The following is a 27,096-nucleotide window of genomic DNA, read 5'->3' as shown; positions in this document are numbered from 1 at the left end:
CTGGATAATAAAGCACACTTTATGTAGTGTCTTTATTCAGACGATATATAAAATTTTATTCAACTCATAACTATCTCATATGAACAAATATTCAAATAACTTATTTATATCAAAACTACCAGCAACTTATAGAGATACTAGCTTACCTAATAATTTACATACTGAAACCTACCTCTTGTATTCTACCTCTATCTATTAAAAAAATGCATCAAAATTCGTTGCGTAGTTGTAAAGATTTAAGCATACAAAGGGACATAGGGAGAGAGAATGCGACTTTGTTTTATACTATGTAATGATGATGATACTTATCCAACGAGTTATTGAAATGCATATAACTACACTTCTAAAATAAATAACTATAAAGCATAACCTTCACCAAAAATCTTACCCTTTATTTTCATTCAACCCAACACAAATAATATTCGGTTTTGAGTTGTGACAAACTTAACATATAAACCTTCGGTTGATTTTGTTGCAGAACTCTAAAATACTTCAGAAGATGACGTATTCATATTATGAGCAAGTCTAGACATCCATTTCACCTTAAAAGTCGGTTAACTATATACATTATTCTGTTTGAAACTTTGTCACAAATGTTATTCGTGACGATTTTGTTGAAGTGTTCACAAAGATTCGGTTATAGTTTGCAGAACTGAATCTGAACTGGAGCAGAAGTATTGTCTTACATAATCATTAAAATCGTCCTCTATTATTCTTAAATTGTCACAGAAATTCTTTAAATACATCCTAGATACTTATATCTTCCTTGCATTCCCGTACCCATACTTACATGAAGGAAAGAAATAAGAAATATTGTGAGATATGAAAAAAAGGCTTCTCTTTGAGTTACATTCATATTCAAATGAAGTGAAGTAAATGTAAATTATTTATTAATATTTATTTGAGTTTCATCGAAAAATATTTTAGTTTCAATGAATCATTGGACAATATTCAATATTGTGTGTAGAAAATATTATATTTACATTGTTGAAGTGAAACTTCTTAATCGGGGTTGAAAAAAAATTGAGTGTAGGTAACATTTTTTCGTTACGCGTGACATTTTTCCGTTACGCGCCATATTTTTCTTATCCCTACCACGCGTGATTCGACGTATATCTGTAAAGTTGCATATTGTAAATTATTTTTTTTAAATAAGGTCATAAAGAAGTTTCACTTCTTACGTGTGTACACTAGTACACGCACACATTTTTATACTGCTATTTATATTATGTTAAGTAGCACATGTATTTAACTCTATATGATAGGTGAGAAAAGAAAATAACACATTTTAACAAGAGGCACTCGACTTCGTTGACAGTTAGCTGTTAGAGTGAACACGTCCCTCAAAAGTTTTCAATTTATGTCGCATAATTAACTTTCATATCTTACGTTGTTGTTTTATTATTCAACTGGGTAAAATTAACTCGCGTTGTAAAATTTTTAAACTATATAGAATACTTCTGTTAGGTATGTTTGCAATTTACACAATAAATGCATGACATGAATGTTCATGTTACTAATATGGTATTATAATATATGGTTTTTATTCTGATTATGTATTTTATAAATAGCTAAGACTGAACATTTTATTGTATATTAACAATTACAACGCAAATATAATATTATATTAAAGTAAGTTTGACACAGCGAGTAGGTATTTAGTTTAGTCCAAAGATCCAATATCACCTAAACATATTTTATGTTATCAAGGAATCAAATAAACGGCCCGTTAGCTATAAGAATTGTTTTCAAAGATGTCGCCAACGTCTCTGCCTAACGACATTATTAAAATTGTCACAAGGATATAACTCACTCAGAACTAGACGCTATGAATAATGTGGTGGAAAAATTAATTTATTTTATGTCATCGTCTTTTGTGTCTAGATAATATCACTTTTTATTAGATACGGTAATGTCAAAAGAAAACTGAATATAAAAGATTATTAATAAAAACGTATTATAAGATGAAATGGGAGTGGAAATACCAACCTTACAAAATATACCACATCTTTCTAATTTAATTACAGTTGTCATAATTCTTTCTTACAAAATTATAATAATGGATAATAAAGTATGTACATGATTTGAATTTTGTACATTGTAGTCCAAGCTTAAATTAGGTCAGGCGCACATTACCTGAACTAACTAAGCAGGTAATGTTCCTTACTAGTACTTATATTTTACACCACGCCAGCTCGTTACCTACAATGGATGTAAAGGTAGGAATCTCTGCCTTCATATCCCGCCAAGAAACCCATACTAATCCTGGGTCTTGTTCACACTTTCCAACCTAACAATTGTTTATTGGTTATATGTAATAAACTGATGGTTACTTACTGAAAACGTTTCTTCGTGTTTGTCTTCAACGAATCGAATGTATACAACATTAGTCTCTCGTCCCGGTTTCGTTCGGATTTTACCCGGGATAAAAGCAAAAAAAATAGAGCCAATGTCACTCAGTATATAGCTACAAATTATTCAAATCGGTCATTCATTTTAAAACAAACACATATTCTAATCCTTTCTGTTTTTAAGTATTAGTAGATGTTAAACTTTTATTAATACAAAATTACTCGAGATATACTACCCCTATGGTATACATAATATATCGCTAGTCTATATTGAGCATATTGATAGGGAATGATTTATTTATGGCAACAAATGAGGATAATTAACATAGGCGCAATGAATATCTTCTGTTGTACCAATCCCATTAATATACGAACGTAAATCCGAATTATATTATTATATTCCTGAAACTTTGTGCTTGTTGACAGTGCTTAACAGATTTGTATGGAATTTAGTTTTCAATTAACCAGTTTATTGCTCAAATTATCAAGTATGTTACTTACTTTTATCTTAGTTTCATAATTCCATAGTAGATGTTAAATATAAGGTAAAAGATAACCAAACCCTTAAACGATTTTTTCTTTATTTACATTATCTTTACATAAAAGTCGCTTAAACTTGCACAATGAACAAAGAAGTTTTAACCGTATTGTGTAAGACACCTTTTAGTTAATTGTTAAATTTACTCGGATTCCACCAGGAAAGTACATAAAAGTCGTTTTCCCTAAATGTTCCGGTGGAAACTTTTTATCCCATTTTCACTCTGCTACGAATTGACAAGTTGAAGCTTGATGTGAGTTTCACGAGAGTTTTCACATTATGTTTCACATTAGTTTATCATTTAAAAATCACTTAGTGTTGGGAACTTTTGTCTTGGATAATATTAAGGCTATGAGCTGGTAATGAAATTTATTTTGATGTGTTTTATAATTTTAATTATTACTTCGTTGGCTTACGTTTATTATTACTTCGTTACAATGACCAATTCAAACTAAATTAATTTATCAAATTGAACTTGTATGATTACTCTACATATTTCGTAGCTTGTAGTATTGTGCTTATGTTATTTTTCTTTATTGGGGATAGTAAACAGCAGAACAGTGTTGGTTATTAAATCAATATAATTAAAAAAAAAAGACAAATAAACTGGGACATTATAGTATTTTACCCAATTAGTATTGATTGGATATCAAACCGAACTAATAAGATTACGTTTACACTTTTAACTCAAGGAATACTAAGAAATTTTAGCTCCAGTTCAAATACAATTGCTCGTATATTATCACACACATGTCTTATTACTTACCAACATTATTTTATACATATTATAAATTAGTAAGTCACTACGGTCACTACGTACTCATAGGTCTATGATATATGAGGAAATTAACATAGAAATGGAGTCGCGAAAGATTAGCTCAACCGTGAACACTATCACTTGTAATTAACCAGTTCACGCTCGTCTAGGCATGCATAATTTTCACCTAGCCAAGAAATTAGATAATATTTTGCTGCCGTTGTACTAGCAAAGGTAATTTGCTTATCTTCAACTAGCTTTTCTTATGGCTTCGCTCGTCAAAGAAAATTAACATGGGGATGAGATGTTTCAATGTGGTAAAAAGTAGTCTATGCCACTCTCTTGTCTAAAAAATTATTGCAGACAATAAAATCATGTAATGGAATTGCGACGTGAAAGAAAGACAAATATATTTTCTCACATTGATTTCGCACTTATAACATTAAAGATGTATCATAGGCCCTGCCTTTCATCGCCTGATATCTGAATAAATAGATATGATAAATAATCCAGGATATAGAAAATGGAGGCTATAAATCACTTATAATAATTAAACTTTATTATGTTTTAGATATCTAACTTTAAAAATACACACTAGTTTAAAAAAATAATGTCACAAAGATTATGCGTAAATTGGAAACTGTATCACCTCTACATCAAAGCCAGGTTTAGTTTCCATCGCTTTGTAGCCTGTTCTTGAAACCTTTGCGATTTTACATAATGTGGACGAGAAAACAGAAATGACATGAGCTTGCTCTCAAAGGGAACTTTGTTAGTTGAATATTATATTACGTATATGTTCGTAGAACGTAGTAGTTCATTTTTATATTAATAAGAAAGTTTTCTATTTTTTTTTCATAAATATCGTCGATAGTTGAGTTTATTAAATTAAGTTATACATTGTATAATTGAATAAACTTCTTTGGCAAGATTCAAAGATACCAAAATCGTCACTTTGCTCCATGACGTGACGGTATTTCCATGAGGCGACCTTGAAATTTTACTCTCAACGCGCCATAAGAAGTTTCACTTCAAAAATAGTCATACCTAGATACAACATAAATAATGTCCCACTTTCCTAAATAACTCATAATTAATTATCTTGTTCCGGAGCTCTTTAACCGAGGCAAATAATTAAACATCCTCATGTGTAGTTACATTTTACCGCAGTAAGAAAGGCACTTTTTTCGTCCTAATTTATTACGTAATGTTTCCCATGAAACGTTTCCATCGTGAAATAAATTCCTATTTCGTACGAATTTTCTTTTCTTACAAAATTCTAAAGGAACTTTTTTAAAAAGGGAAATACTCATGCATGTGGCCTCTGGAGAAAAAATTCTTAAGGTACCAACCATCATTTAAAGATTCTGTTTAGATAACCAGCCTGTATGCAATTATTTCATAATGTAGTTTATTAGGTATTTTATACATTTTTTTTACATTTTTCTTTAAAACAATGTACAGTAGGTTTACAATTCGTTTTGGGGCTTACGAAGGAAAGGTATAATTTTGGTTTTCTCCAACATTAAGAAAAGTAAACATGTAAATTTAGCGTACATCTTTCATTAAAAACTGCTTTCTAATTTTGCCATTACGTTTTGGTTCAAGTGTTGCTAGTAGAATGAATAATTGAGTTTTAGTTTGAGTTCGTAATATTAAATAGACTTTAACATGTGTCATTAAAATAAATGACTCGACTATAAAGTTGGGTTTGTTAAGCTAATAATGAAAGGGTGTAAAAAGTTTGGGTCCAATGAGGTCTGTATAATATTCTATTATTTTATGAACGATATTTACATACATAACACTTTTTGACTATTGGTAAATAGACATATCAACTTGATTTGCCATTTAATATTACTAAGGACTGAAATAAGTGAAGTCCCAGGTCCCCTATTGGGGTAAGTGGCAGATGCATTATGCATACATATGTTTCACTGATTGATTTTCTTTAGAGATAAGTAGGTGATTAGCCCTCTGTGCCCCACAAGCCCGAGACATTTTTTTTCTTCGTCTCCGCCGAGAATCAAACCCGCTCACGCGTTAACACGCGTACCAAGGAGGAGGTCGACTGGCCGTAGGAATGAAATAAAAACTTAATTTTATAGAGTTATTTCCACACGAATTCACAGTTTCCCCGTAAATATGAGGGACTGAAGCAGATTAAAGAGTTCTCAGAGGGCGAATGGATAGGCATATTCAGGTTCATCAGAACTTGGGCGGAATAAGCGCTAATGTCATGACCACAATTTAAGTAGCAAGCTTTCGCGCCTAAAGTGGTTTCCTCAGCGTGAACAAATGCTCTCAACGAAGTGAAGAGCGATTTATTCAAATAAACGAAACCCTTTTGAGTGGAGTTGTAAAGCGGTTTAACCTTTGGTTTTCTTTCACTGTATCGTTATGTAAATATTTCATCTTATTATGGTTTTGAGTGATTTGTTTAATAGTGTTATGGTGTTTATTATCAATGTTTGTGTCTGAGTGCGTATGTTGAATGGAAATATTACTTGAATAGCTGGAGTATTCATGCTCAACATTAAGCTTATGTAAATGCTGTTATTTCAGGTACAAATAAAGTTTATGATTTATTTATTTATTTATTTACGGCATACGCCAAACCATAGGTACATATATTAAACTTAATTCTTAACTTATCACTATGCCCTTAGTTCTAGGTACCTCTTAAATTCTTCACCTATCATTCCCATCCCTGACACAAACAAATCATATACTGGTGCAGAATTGAGGATTGAGTTCAGCAGTGAAAGCATGCGAGGCACCGGAGACTGCTGGCGTTGAACCGTGCGTGTGCGCCAAGCAGCTCAGTTGGTGGCTACGAGCCCGTGTATAATTGTCAGGCACATTTAGCCGTAAGAGCATTTCTAATAAATCATTAGAATCACATTATAAATTATATAATCATGAACTTGACTGAAATTTCTGGGGGTCCGAATATAAAAAGTAATGCTTGCTTTATCAAAAACTAAGAGGATAAAACGTAAACCTAAATAAACAGAGTTAATCATTAACTACGAAACCACAAGGATGTCTGCCCAAATAAATTTAACGGTCTGTCACAAGCATATCAACCTTCCCGTAATAAAAATTATCTCGGGTTTATGGTTCAACATAATCATGAGGCACACTTGCAATAACTCTGTCTAAATATTCAAACAAAGGAGTATTAAAAATGAATATAAAGTAAGGTTGTTTTAACCTTACAAAGTTACAAGTAACACTTGAATAAGCTTTATAACCCATAACTTGTCTCGATACTGTAATGTTTTTGTGAAACTTCTTAGATCATGTGTGTTACAGCATTGTTTATTATTTGCGTAATCTACATGTAGGATAATTAATATACGACTATGTCTTCTCTTTGCTACGCAAGATGTTTGTTGTTTTTGAACTCAATATATTTGTATTGTCTGAATTATAAATGTTTTGAAATCGGGCTCAACTTTTTAAAATATTCTAACATCAAATTACTTATATAAAGTAAAAAGAAGATAATATTGTATTTATATACATTTTCTTATTTCATAGAAATATAATTTTCGTATCGAATCACCGCTTAAATATGAAAATATATGAAATTAATTTTAAATTTTTATAAAACTAAAATAAAATACTGGCTTTTAATATGACTTCTTGTTTTCGATTTAAGATTTCGTTCAAAATTCTTTTAAACTAAGCGACACTTTCCTTTCAGAACTTTATGGACCACTCTAAAGTTAGCTCTGCGAACGATTGCACTAGCCACTCTGGTTTACTGTGGTCAACGATTTTAATCATAGAACTTAAAAAATATTAATAAGTTTATTAATTTGTTTGATTTTGTAGAATGGTTTTATTTAAAATGATTTTTAATTGAGTATTTCACATTATATTAGCTAAAATTTTCTTTCGGTGTGTTTAAAAATAATTTTTTATTAATAAATAAGTAATCCATTTAAGTGTGTAAAATGTTGTTGCTTATGATGTTGTTCCTGCCGACTGTAGTTACTCTGTTGAAACTACTTTACGTTGTTAATTATTACTATAAATCTGCCTTATGTATAAAGGCATAACCGCTTTGAAAATAAACAGAATAAATAAATGTTTGAGCTCGAGTTTGTGAATGAACATATTGAAATATTTAAAAACAAACTTCCTAACAATAATGTTCCCATGACTCGATACCTACATAATTCTTACCTACCGAAAACTTCGTACTAAATACTTAACATGTAAAAAGTTTTGTTCGGATTTTGTAATAATGAATTCCCTGAACATTTTTCCTGAACAAAACGGGTATCCTTCATACAACCGTCAAGAGAATAATATCCAAAAACTGGAGGAAAAGTTTGAGAATTCCCAACATTGTTTTGAAAGTATAAAGCGTAGTTGATTGGTCCATCTGAAGCACTGGTCACGTCACTGGTGAACGATTACCCGTAAAGGTGGATTTACATCAATCGGACACAGAGCTAGAGCCAGAACAAGAGCATTATTTCATGATCTTTTGGTGTAAGCAGGCGTAGAGCATTTTTTCGTTGTTCTTAGAGATTTAGAAAAGATTATATGTAATGTTATAAGAATAAGCAAGTAGTGCTTGTGTGTTCGATCGTGCTCGCGCCATTGGACAGTTTCTTCAAAGTTTTCTTGTGTTCCAGCTCTTTGTTTGTTTGATGTAAACGCTGAATATGAGTTTTCGTTTACACCAAAATATCACGAAAGAATGCTCTTGTTCTAGCTCTAACTGGGTTCCTTCGATGTAAATCCACCTTAAATAAGTATTTTATAATTATCGCAGGCACTAGTCTCTCGCAAATGTTAGTCTTAAGATATAGATTACCAATGTATGTATTTCAGGATAAGTTCCGGGCTTATGCATTAACATTAGTAGGTATAAATCATTGTAAGTGCGTCCCGTCCGTTTAACTTGATAGCCTCATATTATACAAAACATAAAAGTAGCATAATTTGTTTTATTCTTGTGTATTATGTTTATTATTCACATAGTTCGTAAAACTTGTGGTTTTTTATGAACACACGGAAAAATAATGGTACTGATTCGTTTATAAATATGCCTAATTTGTTGTAAATTAGTTAAACATAAACTTAAAATAAAAATATAATTAAAAACCGCATTATTCATGCTTCACCAATAAACAAACATTTAAAACTTAAAATACGGCTTTCGTAAAATGTATGAAACTTGAGAACTTGTTCGCGTATCATCAGCTGCTTCCACAACATTAACATCGACTTTTTATGATATCGTTCTTCTCTTATATACAAAATCAAAACCACATTGCTCTTAGAAAAACATCAGAGGTCTTGAACACGAAAAAACAAGAAAAGTCTAGAAAATGGGATCGTATCATTAATAAGAAAAGATATAAATTGACATAAATATTTTATTAAAAGCATACCCAATAACAAAGAAATACAGAAAACAAACAAAACTTTAACAACGTTTTGATTTCTTCGGAACGTTAAAGGACTACTTCTCTTTTCAGCATCTTTTTTAACGGGCGGTATTATATTCTTAACGGGCGGTATTATATTCTTAACGGGCGGTATTATATTCTATTTAAAAATCACTCTCAGTTAATACATTTGCGAGCTTTAGCTTTTATGTGTCTTAAGACACATACTTTTAATATTCAACATAGTATTATAGATACTAATCAAAGTATTCTACTCAATGGCTTTCCCATACTTATAAATCTATTCAATATCCATTCTCAAATAAAAAGCCTCATATTACATAATAAGCAAAATATTAGTACCAAAATAACCATTGTTTATTTATTTCATACATCGGTTGGACACAGAGTAAATAAAATGTATCCACATTAAAATATAAGCACATTTATGTTAATTACGTTTATATTGACTACTCACATATTATTAGTGTATTAACAGCTTGTCAAACAAACTCTGTTGGATTTCAGTAATAAATAATTTCAGATGGACGTCGTGAAATATTTATTTATTTATTTATTTATCACACTTTATTGCACAAACAAAAATTAGGACAAAATAACATTAAAATACAAAAAAGGCATAGTTTGTACAAGAGGCGGCCTTATTGCTGAGCAGCAATCTCTACCAGGCAACCTGATGGGAAAGGAAATGTATGAAGTTAATGGGATAGTGCAAAGAGAAGAGAAAAAAAATAATGATAATAATTATACCTAATAAATAAATAAAATTATTTAAGTATCAAAGGTACCTACTATATAAATGCATAAATTATAATACAAAAATAAATAAAATACATAATATATACATACATATGATAATGTTATAAACTATACATACATATTATTATATAAATAGAATACATAAACATAAATATATTATAGCACAAAGACAATAAATTTATACAAAAAAAAAACAATGTTTGATGACGTCAGCAAGCAAAACAAAAAGTAAGGAAAAAAAAAAAAAAAGGAAATAATAATTATTGCTAATCCAGTCCTAGAATAACCCTATATTATTATTGAATATTTAATGATTGCTTTGAATCTGTAAAATCTGGAGTAATATATCTACTCAACGTTTCTATATTTTGTAATAATAATTTAAATATAATTTTTAAAAATTTACAATTATACCATTCTTTAATAAAATACTTAGCATAATATATATTTCAAAATTTCAATAAGAAATATAACTAGAAACTGATAAATTTAATATTATTTTCCTGTCAATTTAAACAAAGAGAAATACAATAATATAAAGATTTCAAGGTTCATCGTCCTACAGTAGACATTTAAAGTCTTCAAATGTTTGTGTGCCTCCAAACCGAATCCCTAAAATGTAATAACCAAAAATTAACATTTCGCAGACTTCGGTCGTTAATGTTAAGCTTCATTTTAACCTTAAAACACAGACACTGTTCTTGAAACGTACATAAGCGAGTAGGGTCTGAAAGGACCCAAACAAGATTTATGTATTTTAATAGTCATTCTTAAAAAGAATGGCCTTTTATAGTAAACAGATTATTAATCTGGCTAAGTTTACATGAATCGTGTTATTTAAAGAGTGTATACGAGCAAATATCATAATTCGATTAGAATTAAGCATTTTCTGTCGATATAAAAAACTAAAAATGAATTGACGATATTATAACCACGAACGACGATACAAAAAGAAAATATAAATAAAAAACATGTGGGGTCTACAATACCCCTCTTCAAGTAGGTAGTTAAAGGTTAATTTCGAGTGAATTCGAGAAAGCGATTTTAAAATCTTTTGTAAATTTATTTTATATGCATCGAGGTTCTCAAGTTGAATTTGATTGGACTTTAAAGTTTTATGGCCAACTAAAATGCAAATTAATAAAATAAACGTTGTATTTATTTCTATATTAGTAAGATAAATATTAAATAACTTTTCTAATTCAAAGAAAATTTTCTTTGAATTTATTTTATTTCTTGTTAAAATTTTTGCACATTTTTGTTTTAAACTTCGTCATTAATATAAGTATCCAGGTAATTGGATAATAGCCTAATCTAATTGATCGAAATTGCCAAGGTTTTCTAGGTGGATATCTGTTTATGAGCTGATGATGAAGTCGTTACAGCCGTGGGACTTCAACTGCTGGACAAAGATCTCCGTCAAGAATTTAAGTAAGTACGACCGGTCACCAGCGATGGAGCCGCCTTTTCAAAACCATTTTTGCCTTACCTCCCCCAAAAATATTTATTTTACCCAAGAGATAGTAAGTTGTATTCAGAAGTCGAAATATTCCATTACATTACGCAATCAAATCTAATCATATCTACCAAGGAATCATAAAGTACACATAATCTAGAATCTCAGCTTACAACCATAAATCCGCAATCCAGATCTCATAATTTGCAACACGCTGACATCGCATTGCATCCACTTAATTAGATGCCATTACAATAGCTCAGACGGTATCGTAGATTAGCCCAATTCAATAATCGCCGTCACTAGTTAACCCATTTAGATCTTTATCTACAACATGGCGGGCTAAGCCGCTTAATTTATTGACTATAATTATATGCATAATGCGTTTCTTGTTTATATTGTATAATAAGATAATAACTTTATTAATATACGATGATATAAAATGTTTATTGGTGCGCGTGTCTGATTTACTAATGGTGTTTTAAGACCAATTTCCTCGACAAAACATGAATCCTTTGATAAACATATTCTGATATATCCAAATGGAAATGGTAAGGAACATTTTAGTACCTATGTATATTTAATTTTAATGGAACGATTTAAATTGAATTTTAACAAATTGTTCTTGTGTCAGTTAAAATAAATATGAGAATTGATATTATTTAGAATTATTATTATATTCTTCAGAAATTGAGTTCAATTATGATTATTATTTGTTAAAGAAAAATCATTTATGTTCATTATCTTGTTCTAAATTAAGAAATTTGAAAGCATATAAAACTTCTAAGACTATATAACTTTAACTATTGTCCTTTTTCTTCCACCATTTTTCACAGAAGATTCCGTTAAAACAAAATGTGTTTTAAGACAAATTTTCAATCCTTGCTTAAAACTTATTCGTCGAATAACGTATGGAACCACCATTTCAAAATGTATTCTTATTGCCCGCAATTGACTGCAGTTTACAGGTGACATTTTAATATTATCGTGTAATACTTTATTGGACGAGTAAGTTTTAACCTCTGATCGAAAAATCGACCGTTAGTAAAATAACCAATCACATTACAGAATGCACATGCTACACTTTAACGTAACATTTGCTTTGGAAACTATTTGTTGGTTCTTGAATCGATCTGCGTCAGGGTTTGCTTCCGATGTATTTGATCCCTTGCGATTAGATGTGACACATTGTATCACTATTTGTGATTGCTGTTTACTGTTATAATTATCAGCTTGGTTATTGATACAGTACAGAACTATAATTAAGATGATAAGTATACATGTACTTTTAGGATATACATGACCTGTATATTATATGATAGAGCCTTTTTTATTTCGTTTGTATGAATAAGATGAGTAAAATAAGAATTGATGTACTATTTTTTCGATTGCTGTTTCTTGAATAGCAAATATATCCTTATCCTTCTAAATTATAAATTGTTCTTAATCAATAAAGAAACTTGTAAGTGATAGGTATGAGTTAAAGTAATTCATAAACAGTTCTAATTCCTATAAATTTATGAGAAAAATGTGAAATGTTAAATACATTGTGTTCTTACTTATTTGTTAAAAGTTAATTGCGTACATGATTCTTGTAAATGTACGCAACATAATTCTTAGCAGAAGTGGGTGTTGAACAAATTGTACGTAAAGGTATCCTAAATTATTCACTGCTACATAAAATAACGCAGGCTAAAGCCAAAATGGTTAATAATACCCTGTTAAACAAAACGACTTTTGTTCAAAACTTTTGTGTTGATAAAGAGCATGAAATTGCAAATCTAACTCTTATACAATAGGAAGATTTAAATTCACTGACCTCGCTGTATAATGTCCGTTTAAAAATTTAAATACATTCATAACATTTCCCGTTATCCTTTGTTATTGTTAAATACTATTCACTAGGTTTTTAGTGCTTAAAATACTCACTGTATTCTCGCAATTCATTCTCAATGTGTATAGCAATCTAAGAGAAGAATACAGCGGAAAACGGCAGAAATAAGTTACACGAATTTTTAAACATATTTTCTTTTCATATTTGTAATGGCAAGATAGTTTAAATGGGGAAATGGAAAAATATGTTGCTAGATTTACTGAACATGGAACTAATTACTGAAAATATAAACCTCAAATCGATATTTTTTATTTTGTATCTAACTAAATGAACATTATTTTGAAATAAATATTCAAATTATTGTTATTTGAAAATTACTTTTTTTCTTATTTCATGTGAGATAACTGGGAGATTGGATGTTCGATCTCAAATGAAGACTACAACAATAGCCAAAACAAAATTGGGCAGCAAAAAATCCTCTTTTACCTACCTTTAAATAACCCCATTTTATTGATCTTGTCACTGTAAAAAATTCTGTTAAATTCCAAACATATTACACACAAAGTCTTCGTATAAAATGCATCACAAGTTTCTGCAGTTTTTATTCTCATACATTTAAAATTCCTTGTGATATATGGTACGTTTTTCACTAATTTATGTCGCTTAACATTTTTACGACGGGTTATTATTTTTATATGTAAGTTTATAACGAGAATTTTACTTAGTTGAGGCTACAGTGTAAGTTTTCGAGATGGACGTTTTAAATATATTTTTATGTCTACATTTAAATTTATGAAAATGTAATAATTATAACAGTATACAGGGAATGAATACAAAGTAAAACCGCAATAGACTTCAATTTGGAAACCATTTTTGTAGTAAGAGCGAGGACATTTATTTAGAAACAAACAGATACAGCAATTATTTATTTTAAAATAGTACTAGGTACGTTAATAAATACATGGCGTCAATATTATGATACATAGCCACATGCATGTAAAAATAGAGATATGTACATTCACTATTTTTATATGAATGAATATTATACTAAAATCTTATAACAATTTTACAAATTATTTAATCTAAGACATTGTGCACAAATTGTAATAAACTAGGAATTCTTCAAAAAATGTTAAAAATGTTAATTTTATTAAGCGCCCGAAGCTGTTTTACGATTTGCCAGCCATGCTCGTCTCCAACATTACGTAATATGAGAACGTAGTTTTTATTATCTGTAACAAAGTAACAGTTAGTCCAAATTAATTCTAACGTGTGACATTTTAAAAGTACTTTTTACACCACATTGTTAGCATTCACATTAACGTAATATAAAGTGCAACTTCAAGACACATTTCTATAATGTACCATTTATATAGTAACTTTCCGCCCACGAAATCCAAAACTTAAATTACATATTATTATATAGAGAACACAGTGTTAAAATTGGTGTAGTAGTTTATCGCGAAAAGTAAAAGTGTTGTATCTCATAATTGAAAAAAAAAAAAAAATAGCAGTGATATAACAGCTGATAAGACTGTCAAATTATAATTTAGGGGTACAGGCTTTTTAAATATTTAAATTACAATCTATATCTCGATATTTGCATATTTACCGATATCATAGGTCTCACACCAGCTCTAAGACCACCCATAGCCACAAACTCTAAAGCTGGTTGAACTCTTTGTAAGAGAAGTATGAACGTTTTTTGATTGGATACAGACATATTTTCCCATGGCATACTATATACGACATCAGCGAGGTCTTCAGTCTGAAAAAAGGCATTATTTCTTGAATAACTAAATTTTGATGCAATAGGAATATATGAAATTTTTAATAAAAAATAATGTAATGTCACGGACAAAATATAATTAAAATCAAGCAATATTAGAATCCTCTAAGCCTACTTCAGAGGCATAGAGTTTCTTCGCGTGAAATTGTAATGAGCAATTTTTGAAGTAATTTAAAATATAAAAATAAAGTAGCATAGAGAATCAAGTAGGGTATTAAAATAAAAAAAACAATATATATTATAATATAATATCTAGTGTTATAATGTAGGTAGCTATTTTTTGTATGGCGTGGCCCTTTTACAATTTTTACGATTATTAAAGCGACATTACTTAAAAGTATTCTGAACCGTGACAAAGTTAGGCAATTTAAAAAGCTCTTAACAATTGACTGAAAATAAAATCTACACGAGAAGATCTAGAATCGAGACATGAAAGTGACTATAGATATATAATAATACTAGCGGTCCGCCCCGGCTTCGCCCGTGGTACATATTAACGTTTTCTCTACATAAGAACCATCCTCGTACTTCAAGGAATATAATAAAAAAAGAATTATCGAAATCGGTTCAGCCGTTCTCGAGTTATGGAATTACAACGAAAAGTGGCATTGATTTTTATATATTAGATATTCTTAGAACAAATTATTTTAAAAGTATAAGTATGTTATTTGAATACAAAATCTCATTTCACGTCACGAAGTAAAGAAGTTAATATTAAGATATGAATTTCTAAACAGAAAGGCTTTTTGAATGTATTCTTTTAGAACTATACCTGTCTCCTCATTTCTTCGAGCACAAAAGACATCATTATCAAATTTCCGATGTACACAGTAACCATTACCATGTACAGTATTATATTTTGCTTTCCCTACAAAAGATACAGTTATTTATAATATTTTCTCTTTTATCCAACCTTTCAGGCTTAGATTTACAAATTAAAACAAGAAAATGTCTATTCAAAAATGTTTATTAGAATTATTTAATTTATTACTAAAAAAAATAAAAACTCTTTTTAATTCTTATAATATATGGTGTGCGTTATTTTGCAATAATTTCTTTTATCCTTCAAATTATTAAAAAGATTTTCAAAAATACGTAAAATATTTTTTTCATATTTAAATTAGACAGATCCTAAACTAGTATACTTACCCCATACATTATCTGGTACATAATGAGGCTATCACCAACTAAATTATGTAAATAATTTGTGGTTACATTTATTCCAAACGCAGATTGTACATTGCTAAATATTCTGTGAAATGAAAAGAATAAGAAACATAATATTACATAAAAACAATATCGATTGTGTAGATTTTAAAGGTTTTAAAATGATTTGCTTCTTGGTTTGCAAGTATTATATTATTATTTCTCATTTTTTCATATTCATCTACACTAATATAATTATATAATATAATATTATAAAGAGGAAAACTTTGTTTGTTTGATTGTAATGAATAGGCTCATAAACTACTGGACCTATTTTGATGAAATTTGGCACAGATAATCTTTAGACCCTGAGAAAGAACATAGGCTACTTTTTATTGCGAAATATGTACCACTGGCGAAACCGGGGCGGATCGCTAGTAAGCTTATAAATTTCTAAAAAGTAGCAGATATTCGACAAAATTAGAAATAACGCAAAAGAAACCTTTACAAACACTTACCGTGTGATAAAAGCGTGATGCTTTATAACCGCCACTAGTTTGTCCTTAGCTTCCCTGTCGGTTAAACGCTCATTAAACTCCGTTTCAAGCTTGTATTTCAAGATTTGGATGTGACCAATCAAGTGGAACATGAACGTATAGTTAATGATATGGAATATCATCATAACAGTCACACCACAAGCGTCAACGTAAATATTAATGCTGTGCACGCAGAGCCAATTCCTGTAATTGAAACCGTAGTCGAAGGGAAACCACATATATACGCAGGTTTGTAGTCTCATGGTGCGATTCTGTATCAGGTCCTTGTTATTGATGTTGTTGACGATGGGAATCCAGATCCAAGCGACCCAGTTCATGGAAAAGAAGAACATTAGGTAGTACGCCGTCCAGCGCGTGATGCGTTCTACTTCGATTACTTTCTGGAAACATGGATTGTTATTAACATAAGTAGTTTGTATTTATTTACATGATGAATTTACGATTGTTGAACTCTGCAATGTAACCATTTTTTATGTAGGAACGAGGAATATGAACGAACACTATCGGTTAATATATAAGAACGCATTAAAATTTTCCATTAATTTTTATTGAAGCAATTGCCAAAATATGTCTAAACCAAAATACTACATAAGATACCTTTTTGATATACTCGTCGTTATTTTTATATTCATTGATGAGGTGAATCTTGGACATGAATTCCTTCATTATTGTTTTATAAGATGTAAGTCTTGCTGAATACACATTAACCTACAATAAAAAATTAAATAAATTTTAGAAAAACAATTATGCTTAAACTTACTATCTTTATTAGTATCAAGAAATAATAGATTTGATTACTCTGCTTTTAGTACAACCCTAATTTGTTTTGTGAATATATCACACTTCAATCAAAAACTACAACGGCCCAAAGTTTCTACTGATCTTTCGAATGAATTCCTTAAAAAATCATACTCACATTTGCCAAACACGCCACAGGAACAATCGACAAAATAATGCCAAGCGTATCAAATGTAAGATCATCAAAATTAACGTACAGATACATAAGTTGTGTAAATAATAACGCAGGAGAAAATGACAGTACAATATAGTTATGGAATACAAAAAACTTGTTTGGTTTACTGTACCCCCACCACGTTTTGTCCCCTAGGGCCAAGTAATGCATTACTGTAGCAAGAATTTTGTAGAATCTCTGCTTACGGGGTTCTTGCCTGCAAAGTGTAAGAACAATGCTAAATATGGGTACCTAGTTATACAAAATATTCTTTACTGGTCGAAGGTTGACGACAACTTTGTACATAAGACTTGAAGTATCTCCTGAATTTACTGTGTATTTCATTCTGAATCTTATTTTTATCTTTTTCTAATTTTAAGTACCTACTCGGTAATATTATGTACTATGTAGTTATTAGCAGTAAGACTAGTTAAAATAAATAAAATTTGTATTTATAACTTCCTTAAGAAATTTTCTTAAATTTGAATAATATAATATAAAGCAAAAGATAAATCGATATCTTACAAATAATATTCTTCCGCCATGACGTCCAATAGGTAAAAAGCAACAGTTATGACAGAACCGTAACATTCCAAAGTATCCATTACTCTTTACGATAACTTTTACTGCGGTATTCAAAAATTGCGTGCTCGTCAGGGATCGAAACAAATGGGTGTACTGTACAAAACAACGATAGAGAAGAAACTTATATTTAAAGTATGTAAATAAGGTATGACACGGGAAAAAAATATTGTTAGAACCATAACGACATGTCTATTTATTTTAATCTCAACCCAATCTCCCAACTTCATACGCAAATAAATAGTAGTACGACTTCATATACGACTAGTTACTATGCTTAAATATACTTACATTTTCAATTAATAAAACTACGAGTCTAGTACTACTTTACCTAATATATTTCTTTATTTTCCGTCTAATAATATTTAAATAACCTAATAGGATAATAATACATCCTTTCAGTTTCTTAGTGCTAAAATAAATATTACATACAGGTGTTTCTGTACAAAAACGTAGCTTAGAAAATAAATCCACCTAGATAATATTATAGTCAGCAAAAGTTTGGTACCCTACTTACCTGTCAAGTAAGTATGAAACCTCAACACTACGTGAAGATTATCCCACAAAATCTCGGTTTTTTATATTCTTTTTGTTACTTTATAATAAGAAAATTGTAATACTAAGATACTAGAAATAGTTTGAGTTGCGGTTGTTAATAAGCTAGGTATAGAGCGTCTCTACAATTAACCACTCATTTTTCTCTCGAATTTTTTCCCTTTTTCTGTAATATTGTTTTATTCCATTGTAATTGTTTAATGGGAGCTACCTTTAGCTACACATTTAACACAAAATTTAAAAGAATAAGTGACAAGAAAACTCTAAACATTCCGATAAAATCTTACACATGTGCATAAGAGGTTTAGAATTAGAACATTAGCATAGAAACTCATAAAATATCTCAACGGGGCATGTATGAAAATCTCAACAAAATATACATGCTCGTAAAGAATATCGATTCGGGTCTGGTGTAAAATTCATCAGCCGTATAACCCACAAGGATACACACATTTACAGGACTTAACACAGACTTAGTCTTTGCACCTACTAATCCTGTATGAACGCCACTAGAACATTACTTTATACTGAGTATAGTTGCTTTATACTGAGAATAAAAGATATAGAGGTGTACAGCACATATATATGAAAATTAGAAGAATAGACTAAGTGTCATGAAGCGGGATTTGAACTCTAAGAACACCGTATAAACTTAAACCTTTTTTCTATTGTTTAAAATTTCCTACTATTTCCCACTGTTTTCCTAATTGCATATCATGCTATAATCTATTTCTTATATTATTTCTATAATTTTCACTTTAAATATATGTATAAAACAATCATGACACAAAACTTCTTAATTATTCTATTCGCGAACAGTGGACACTTTCAATCAAATTAACTTGATCACAAAGTCGGACGTCCAAGCAATTGGAATACAAACCTAGTTGATTACAGTATGCCTTTGTTTACCAATCAACTCTAATAAAATTGGATATTTTGTTGGGAAAAAGGGCTTATGGACGTATTATCCACTAATGATTAGTGGAAATTAAAAGCTTTTTGCTTGTTGTAATGCTTAAATTGGAAAGTATTATTTTGATATTTACGTGTACATTGATTGGATAATTCACACAAGAAATCTTTCCAACCTATCTAAATACAATTATACATATAGTATATACTGAACAGATAATTACGACAAAGTTTTGTGTTGTTTGTCTTAGAATAATAAGAAATCCATTATTTTACACGGATTTAAAACAAAGTAATGGAGATTTCATTTTGTATGTATCCCTCTTTTATCGATATCCTCAAATAAGTAGGTATACGAAACTTTAGCTGTTAATAAAAAATCTGGCCTATTTCCACTAGAATTCGAGCTCATCGTTCTAGTCAAGGATTAAGTCAGCAAGCAATTCGGGTACAACAAACAACAGTGTTTTCACATTGTTTGCGTTGCATGTCTATGACACTGACGACAGAAACCTGAGGGTGACTGTGTAAACGTTATTTTGACTTGATGAGGAAAGGGTGCCTGATAGAGGTAGATTATGTTGTGTGTAAGATTTGACATGTTTGTCTCTTGCTTATTTATTACAAGCCGATATTCGCAATTTTAAGTGAGATTTTTTACGTACAATGATAATAATTTTGTTAGGTGGAAAATAGTTAGATATACATAAACAAATTATTACAACTATTGTTTTTTAGGTATCGTATACTAATGCCGTATCGTTTATATATGCCGTAAATTAAATTACATATAAGATTTTGCGGTACACATACCAAACATGCACTTAATGAGATTTTAGCTATACCCTAACTATAATATAAATGTAATAAGTAGATTGTGCTCAATACATATCCACCTTTATATCTTCACAGCTATTAAAACACAGTTGAGATTGCAAGCATCTTGTTTAATACCTGAAAAGAACAGTTGTTAAAAGAAGCTTAGCACTTTTCATTATAATAATATGTAGGTATTTGTACATTTTATCTTAAGTTTATAAACCTAACTATACTATTATTGGTGTTGTTAGTACATAGAATGAAAAAGTCGCTGGAGTAAACGAAAGCAATAGTCTATAAACGTCTCCTACAAAAATTGGGGATTTATTGCCATTCCCTAAACGGATTTGAGGTACGGTTGCGAGATGAAAGAGGAAGGGCTACATATATTAGTCTATTCCTTATCGTATAAAATAATATTATATAACAATAAGTAACTATTTGAGGATATGTTCCTTTAATTGGGGGCCGAGTCACCTTCGTCCGTAGGAGTTTACCCGGAGTATGGATACCCTACACGTGGCCCCTGGGTGGTGCTAAACAGGTGACATGGTGGGAGACAGTCGTCGCGGCTATAATGACCACCCATCAGCTGAAGACGTGTCGCCAAGCGTCCGTGTTCCGACACGATGAAGCTGATGTAGCCTTGGTGAAGACGGGTCGAATCAGTTGCGCCTATACAACCTCGACGATTTGATGCACACTTACGTTGTTGCGCCTGGGGACTAGTCATGGAGGGTAGCGGGATCCGAGGCACGGTTCACCGCTGGCCGACCGCTAGTCAGTAGGGGGCCCAAGTAGCGTGCTAGCCACATGTGAAAGGCTGCCCCGCCAACTAGCGAAAAATCCCAAGATGCGCCATAGTGCCGGTTGGCGACCGGACGAGAGGGCCCTATGGACATCCTTGGGGGGGCTCGGGCGTCCCCGCAGTCTCCAGACTAGTCCCCATAAGTGTAGCTTCTGAATGTGCGTCTCAGGTCTAGAAGTATAGCGCCTCGATTCACTGCCGTCTTCACACCTACTTCACTCTCCATTAAAATAATGAAAAAGACAAGGTACAAGAAAAACGTTGTACAGCGGCAGCACTCCCTCTCGCTGAAAGTAGACCTCACTAACATCAGAGGTCTACACTCCAACCTCGTTGCAGTCCACTTCCATCTAGAGACTAGCAAGCCTTGTATCTTGTTCCTCACGGAGACGCAGATTAGATGTCCGTCTGATCAGGCGTACCTATCGTATCCCGGCTACACCCTGGAGCATAACTTTAAAGCTCGGTCAGGTGTGTGCGCGTACGTACGTGACGACATCTGCTGTCGGCGTCTCCGTTACCTTGAAGACCCCCATTTCTCTGTACTTTGGATGCTGGTGGACACAGGCCTAGAGAAACTCATCTATGCTTGTGTCTACCGAGCGCACAGCGGAGACCAGGAGACGATCAGGCTCACAGAGTACCTAAGTGAGGCGGCGGATGCTGCTCAACACAAATACCCTTCCGCTCAGCTAGTGCTTCTGGGGGATTTTAATGCCCACCACCAGGAGTGGCTATACCCATACCAGTGCACTGACCTCGCTGGGAGAGAGACGCGTAAACTCGCTATAGCGTTAAATCTCACCCAGCTGGTTCAAGGAGCGACGCGGGTTCCTGATGTTGAGAGCCATACAGCCAATTGCTTGGATCTTCTGCTGACAACCGATCCAGACCGTTACTCGGTAGCGATTTCATCGCCGCTTGGCAGCTCCGACCACTGTCTGGTGAAATCTGTATCTGTCTACTCGCCGCCCGACCCCAGTCCCAGGGGCTCGCGGCGCGTGTGGCGATACAAGTCAGCAGATTGGGACGAGATGCGTTCTTTCTTTGCATCTTATCCCTGGCGGCCTGTTTGCTTTTCTTCTGAAGACCCTTCAACCTGTGCGGATGCTGTGACTGATGTGCTGCGGCAGGGAATGGAATACTACATTCCATTCTCCGATGTAGCCACGTCCAGCAAAGCTCAACCCTGGTTCAGAGCTGAATGTAGACGCGCTGAAGCGTTTAAACATGAGGCATATCTAGCCTGGGCTGATGCTCGACACCGCAAGGCCAAGGACGTATCTGAGAAGAAGAAAGCCTTCAACCGGGCCGCCAAGTCCTGCAAAAAGGCTCTACGGAAAGCACGATTTGACCACGTCAGCCGTATAGGGAACAAACTGGCTTCTTACCCTTCTGGTAGCAAAGCGTTTTGGTCCCTGGCAAAGTCGGTTGAATCGAATTTCTGCCGCCCCTCACTTCCTCCACTGCTGAAACCAGATGGGTCGCTGGCTCACACTGCCACGGAGAAAGCGAACCTCCTAGCTACTCTGTTCGCAGAAAATTCACGTCTAGATCCCGCAAGCGCCAAACCTCCCAGTCTACCTGGATGCGAGGTGAGCATGCCAGAAATTCGCATCCGTCAGACTGAGGTTCTGAAAACGCTGCGAAATCTTGACGTGAACAAAGCTAGTGGCCCTGATGGAATACCAGCCATAGTGCTTAAAACCTGTGCGCCTGAGCTCGCTCCTGTCTTGACACGCCTCTTTCGCCTTTCGATGATGACTGGAAAAGTACCGAAATCATGGAAACTTGCCAACGTGCAGCCTGTACCCAAAAAAGGCAGTCGTGCCGACCCCTCCAATTATAGGCCAATTTCAGTCACGTCCATACTCTGCAAGACTATGGAGCGTGTACTGAACAGCAGGCTAATGGCACACCTAGAAGCGAACGATCTACTCAGTGACCGCCAATACGGATTTCGCCGAAATCGGTCCACTGGGGATCTTCTAGCGTGTGCCACCTATATCTGGAGTGAGGCCATCGAGAATCATGGTGAGGCACTCGCAGTCTCCCTCGATATCTCGAAGGCCTTCGATAGGGTCTGGCATGATAGTCTTATCGGCAAGCTTCCATCGTACGGTCTGCCTACTGGTTTTTGCGCATGGATCTCAGATTTCTTGAGAGACCGGTCGATTCGAGTAGTCGTCGACGGTTGCTCGTCCGACCAATTGGCTATTAATGCCGGGGTCCCTCAGGGATCAGTTCTCTCCGCAACACTATTCCTGCTACACATTAACGATCTGCTGAAACCCGGTATCTATGGGTACGCAGACGATAGCACCGTTGTGGAGAGATACGCATCCAGCGCGCGAGCCAGTACGGCACAAATCCAGTCTCTACGAGAGGCGATGGTCGAACGCATGAACTTGTCCTTACAGGCAGTCTCCGAATGGGGCGAGGCCAATCTGGTCAAGTTCAATGCGACCAAGACCCAGGCGTGTCTATTCACCGCTAAACGGAGTCCATTCAACCTAACTCCGTCCTTCCAAAGTGTATCCGTACCGATAACTGACCACCTCGAGCTTCTTGGTATCACCTTAACGCCTACTCTCAACTTTGGTTCATACATCGAATCAAAAGCCCAAGTAGCCTCAAAAAAGCTTGGTATACTGGCAAAGGTGAGGCAGTATTTCAGCCCGGGACAGTTGCTCAACCTCTATCAAGCACAGGTCCGTTCGTGCATGGAATACTGCTCTCACCTCTGGGATGGATCTGCCAAATACCAGCTGGAGACACTTGAGGCGATAGAGAGGCGTGCCAAGAGGCTAATAAACGACGATGAGCTAGTAGGCAAAAAACTCCAGAGCCTCGCCCACCGTCGCAGAGTGGCAAGTTTATCGGTTTTTTACCGGATACACTTTGGAGAGTGCGCTGCGGAATTGCACGACCTAATTCCGCCATCCCCATTTTTCCATCGTTCGTCGAGGCGCACAGATTCCAGGCATCGCCACATGGTTGACGTTCCATGTACCCGGACAAAGCGGTTCGGATCGTCATTCTTTATTCGAACCGCTAGGGACTGGAACATGCTTCCTGAATCTGTGTTCCCCGACGAGTACAATTTGGAGGTCTTCAAGAGGAGAGTGAACAGGTACATTTTAGGGAAGCGCGCTCCATCTTAGGCCACATCTCAGCTTACCATCAGGCGAGATTGTGGCCAAGCGCTCCCCTATTGTACAATAAAAAAAAAAAAAAAAATTAATCCTACTGAAAAAATAAAATCTTTACAAAGTATACTACTGACATAGCTATATTAATTATCATAAGAGTTATAGTGTTTTTATTTGATTGACTGATCACATAAGCTAAAGCTACATTATTAGAGTTAGGGACCATAGAGGTTGGAGATGTTGGATAAAAATTATTAAAAACTAATTTTGTGTCGAGATAAAATCTTCAGCAGCTTTTTGTACAAGAATAAAGAAAAACTTGAATAAAATAAACCATCTATGTGCGTTCAAAATGTTATTTTTATACTGAGAATTTTCTATTGCAAAAGAGAAAAAACAAGTACTCGCATAATATTAGAATAGAATGAAATACTCCAATCATGGCATACAAAATCAATGCTATTTCAATAGAATTAGTAAGAGGCTTTTAGATAGGATGTTTCAACATTCCCTCTATTTGTACCTATGTATTGGATAAATTTAATCCCACGTAAGTGTATTGTATGTATTGGATAATATTTTACAAAACAATACAAGCAGCAAATAGCAATAATATTCATAAATTTGAATTTCCTGAGTGCGGGCTAGTCAGAATTGAGTTTGATTTTTGTGGGTCTAACTAATTATATCTACATTCATTGTTTATGTTTTTCGTGAATAAGAAATGAAACAAATTATTATTATGTATTTTGCACAAGATGTGCAAAAAAAAATTACGTATTATAAATTTTCTTATTTCCGCTGCTTAACCCATTGAGCCCTAAGCGGCCCGATCGGTCCCAGACACAATAGATTCTATTGTGTCTGTGGTTCCGGGGCCTGAGTTAATAAAGTTACTTAATACTTAATTATTAGTCTGAATACGTCATGTATACATTTCGCCTCTTTTCTAATAATCTATTTACTCTTGAAACAGCAAAGCGAGGTCGAAACCATTTACTTAACAACTCGTTGACAGTTGAGTGTTCTCTCCCAATTAAGCCACAGAAAACAGGCTTTACAAAAATACAGCGGGAACGTGAAAAGGCGCAGTTGGTTCAGAATTAACAGTGCTATTTCAAAAAATTGCGGACGGGATCACTTTCTATTTATTTTACACGACTTTTGGGTAATTTAGATTAACTTTCGTATAACCTTTTTAATATTGAAGAAGCAAAATCACTGGCTTTTTATGTAATTGGATTTAGGCGGAAGTTTTTCGTGATTTTTTATTTGATATTGGGATTTCAAGCGTGTTATTTAATCAAAATTTATAGTATCATGAAATTAAGTAATCGCACCTAATTTTATTTAATTAGTTTTATTTTTTTGCGTCCATTTAAAAAGTACAATTTCATAAAATATTTATCTACATAAACCTTAATAATAATAATTATGAAGTTATTATTTAGGTTAAAATGTAATGTTTAAAAAACTAAATCCATAAAACTACGTATAAACTAAGTACTATGCTCACATCTATACATCCAACACTAAAGCAAAATTATTTAATTGATCGGATAACTATAAATTATTCACAGGCTTTCATCACGAAGATATAATTTCTGATTTGTATAGATAGCGCAGATCTTAAGGCATATTCACCATGTATTTCTACATGAAGCTAAAGTTTTACATTCAGTAAACGAAACCCAATACAGATGGCGTATGAAATTGCTTGTCATGTAATTGAGGTAACCCATGTGTGAGCGAATCACCAATCGAATGAATGAATAAGTAAACAGCATTCTGATTTTGTGAGAAATACAAGTTTCTTTTATAAAATGTTGTGTAAACAGGCTAATCAAGATAACTTGTAAATTCGTAAAACATGTTGTAACTTTAGGGCGAAACATAAATTTTCGTAGTAAGATGTATCCTTTTTATGAACATTGAATAATGTTCGATAATAATATTGCCTTTGGATGTACGTTAAAAGGCTGTCCATAAGTATATAAATCGCTTTGACGACACATACTCGCTTCTAAAGATAGCGCACTGCGCAATTCAGGAATCATTCCTTACCCTAAAAACGTAGTAGTACACTTGTAAGACCACATTAGTAGCAAACAGAAAACCACGTACCATTAATAATACACATAAATCACGCCTAACCATACATACCCCCGCAAATATTTTCACGTAATTTCTTTCGTATCTTTGACAACACCTGCATTATGTATCAAAAATTCTCGTCACGAATATCTCATCAGTTCAAGCCCGGCTTACTTGGAAGCACTTAAATAATAAAGTTTGCATCCCAACGCTCCAGGGTTGCTTTTAACTAAAAGAATATCGTATCTCCGGTACCAATAAAGTCACAGAACATTTACTTTACTATTTATTGCTGGTCTAACACGCTAAAGTACACAACTTCTGAAGTTTGACCAATTTTAAAAGTTGCGCCGTATACTATTAATGAACTTTAGTATGAAAAGTTGCAAGGCTTTAAAACATGATTTATTAAGAATTATTATGAACTGGAATAAGCGTAGGAGGTACTTATAAGTTTGGTGTTAAATTTTATAAGTCTGCGCTGCTTTGATCGCCGTATCTCCAGCTTTATGCTGTTGTATTAAACACCAGCGTTAATAAATATATTTGTACTTACAATGTAAGTGTGCAATGGTTAAAAGCCCCAAGTGCTCTTTT

At 33.1% G+C, this 27,096-nt stretch overlaps 1 protein-coding gene across 1 annotated transcript; it reads right to left on the bottom strand.

Moving 5' to 3' along the window:
• Positions 1-14,231: 14,231 nt before the first annotated feature.
• Positions 14,232-18,119, bottom strand: LOC123693648. Its single transcript, XM_045638834.1, has 8 exons — positions 18,100-18,119; positions 17,539-17,791; positions 17,220-17,330; positions 16,584-17,002; positions 16,069-16,171; positions 15,692-15,787; positions 14,743-14,898; positions 14,232-14,362 (listed from the first exon to the last, which is right to left on the bottom strand). The coding sequence occupies exons 1-8, from the start codon at positions 18,117-18,119 to the stop codon at positions 14,300-14,302; spliced, it is 1,221 nt and encodes a 406-aa protein (XP_045494790.1). The 3' UTR covers positions 14,232-14,299.
• Positions 18,120-27,096: the final 8,977 nt, after the last annotated feature.

The sequence above is a fragment of the Colias croceus genome, chromosome 8, assembly GCF_905220415.1.
Source record: "Colias croceus chromosome 8, ilColCroc2.1".
Lineage (NCBI taxonomy): Eukaryota > Metazoa > Arthropoda > Insecta > Lepidoptera > Pieridae > Colias > Colias croceus.
Note: the sequence above shows the minus strand (reverse complement) of the source record. Positions and strands in the feature narration are given on the sequence as shown.

Coding starts and splice junctions, on each gene's coding strand:
- LOC123693648 (XM_045638834.1), bottom strand. CDS start 18,119: ATGGCGGAAGAATATTATTT. Junction 17,792..18,099: donor ATGGCGGAAGAATATTATTT/GTAAGATATCGA, acceptor TACACTTTGCAG/GCAAGAACCCCGTAAGCAGA. Junction 17,003..17,219: donor ACGACGAGTATATCAAAAAG/GTATCTTATGTA, acceptor CCATGTTTCCAG/AAAGTAATCGAAGTAGAACG.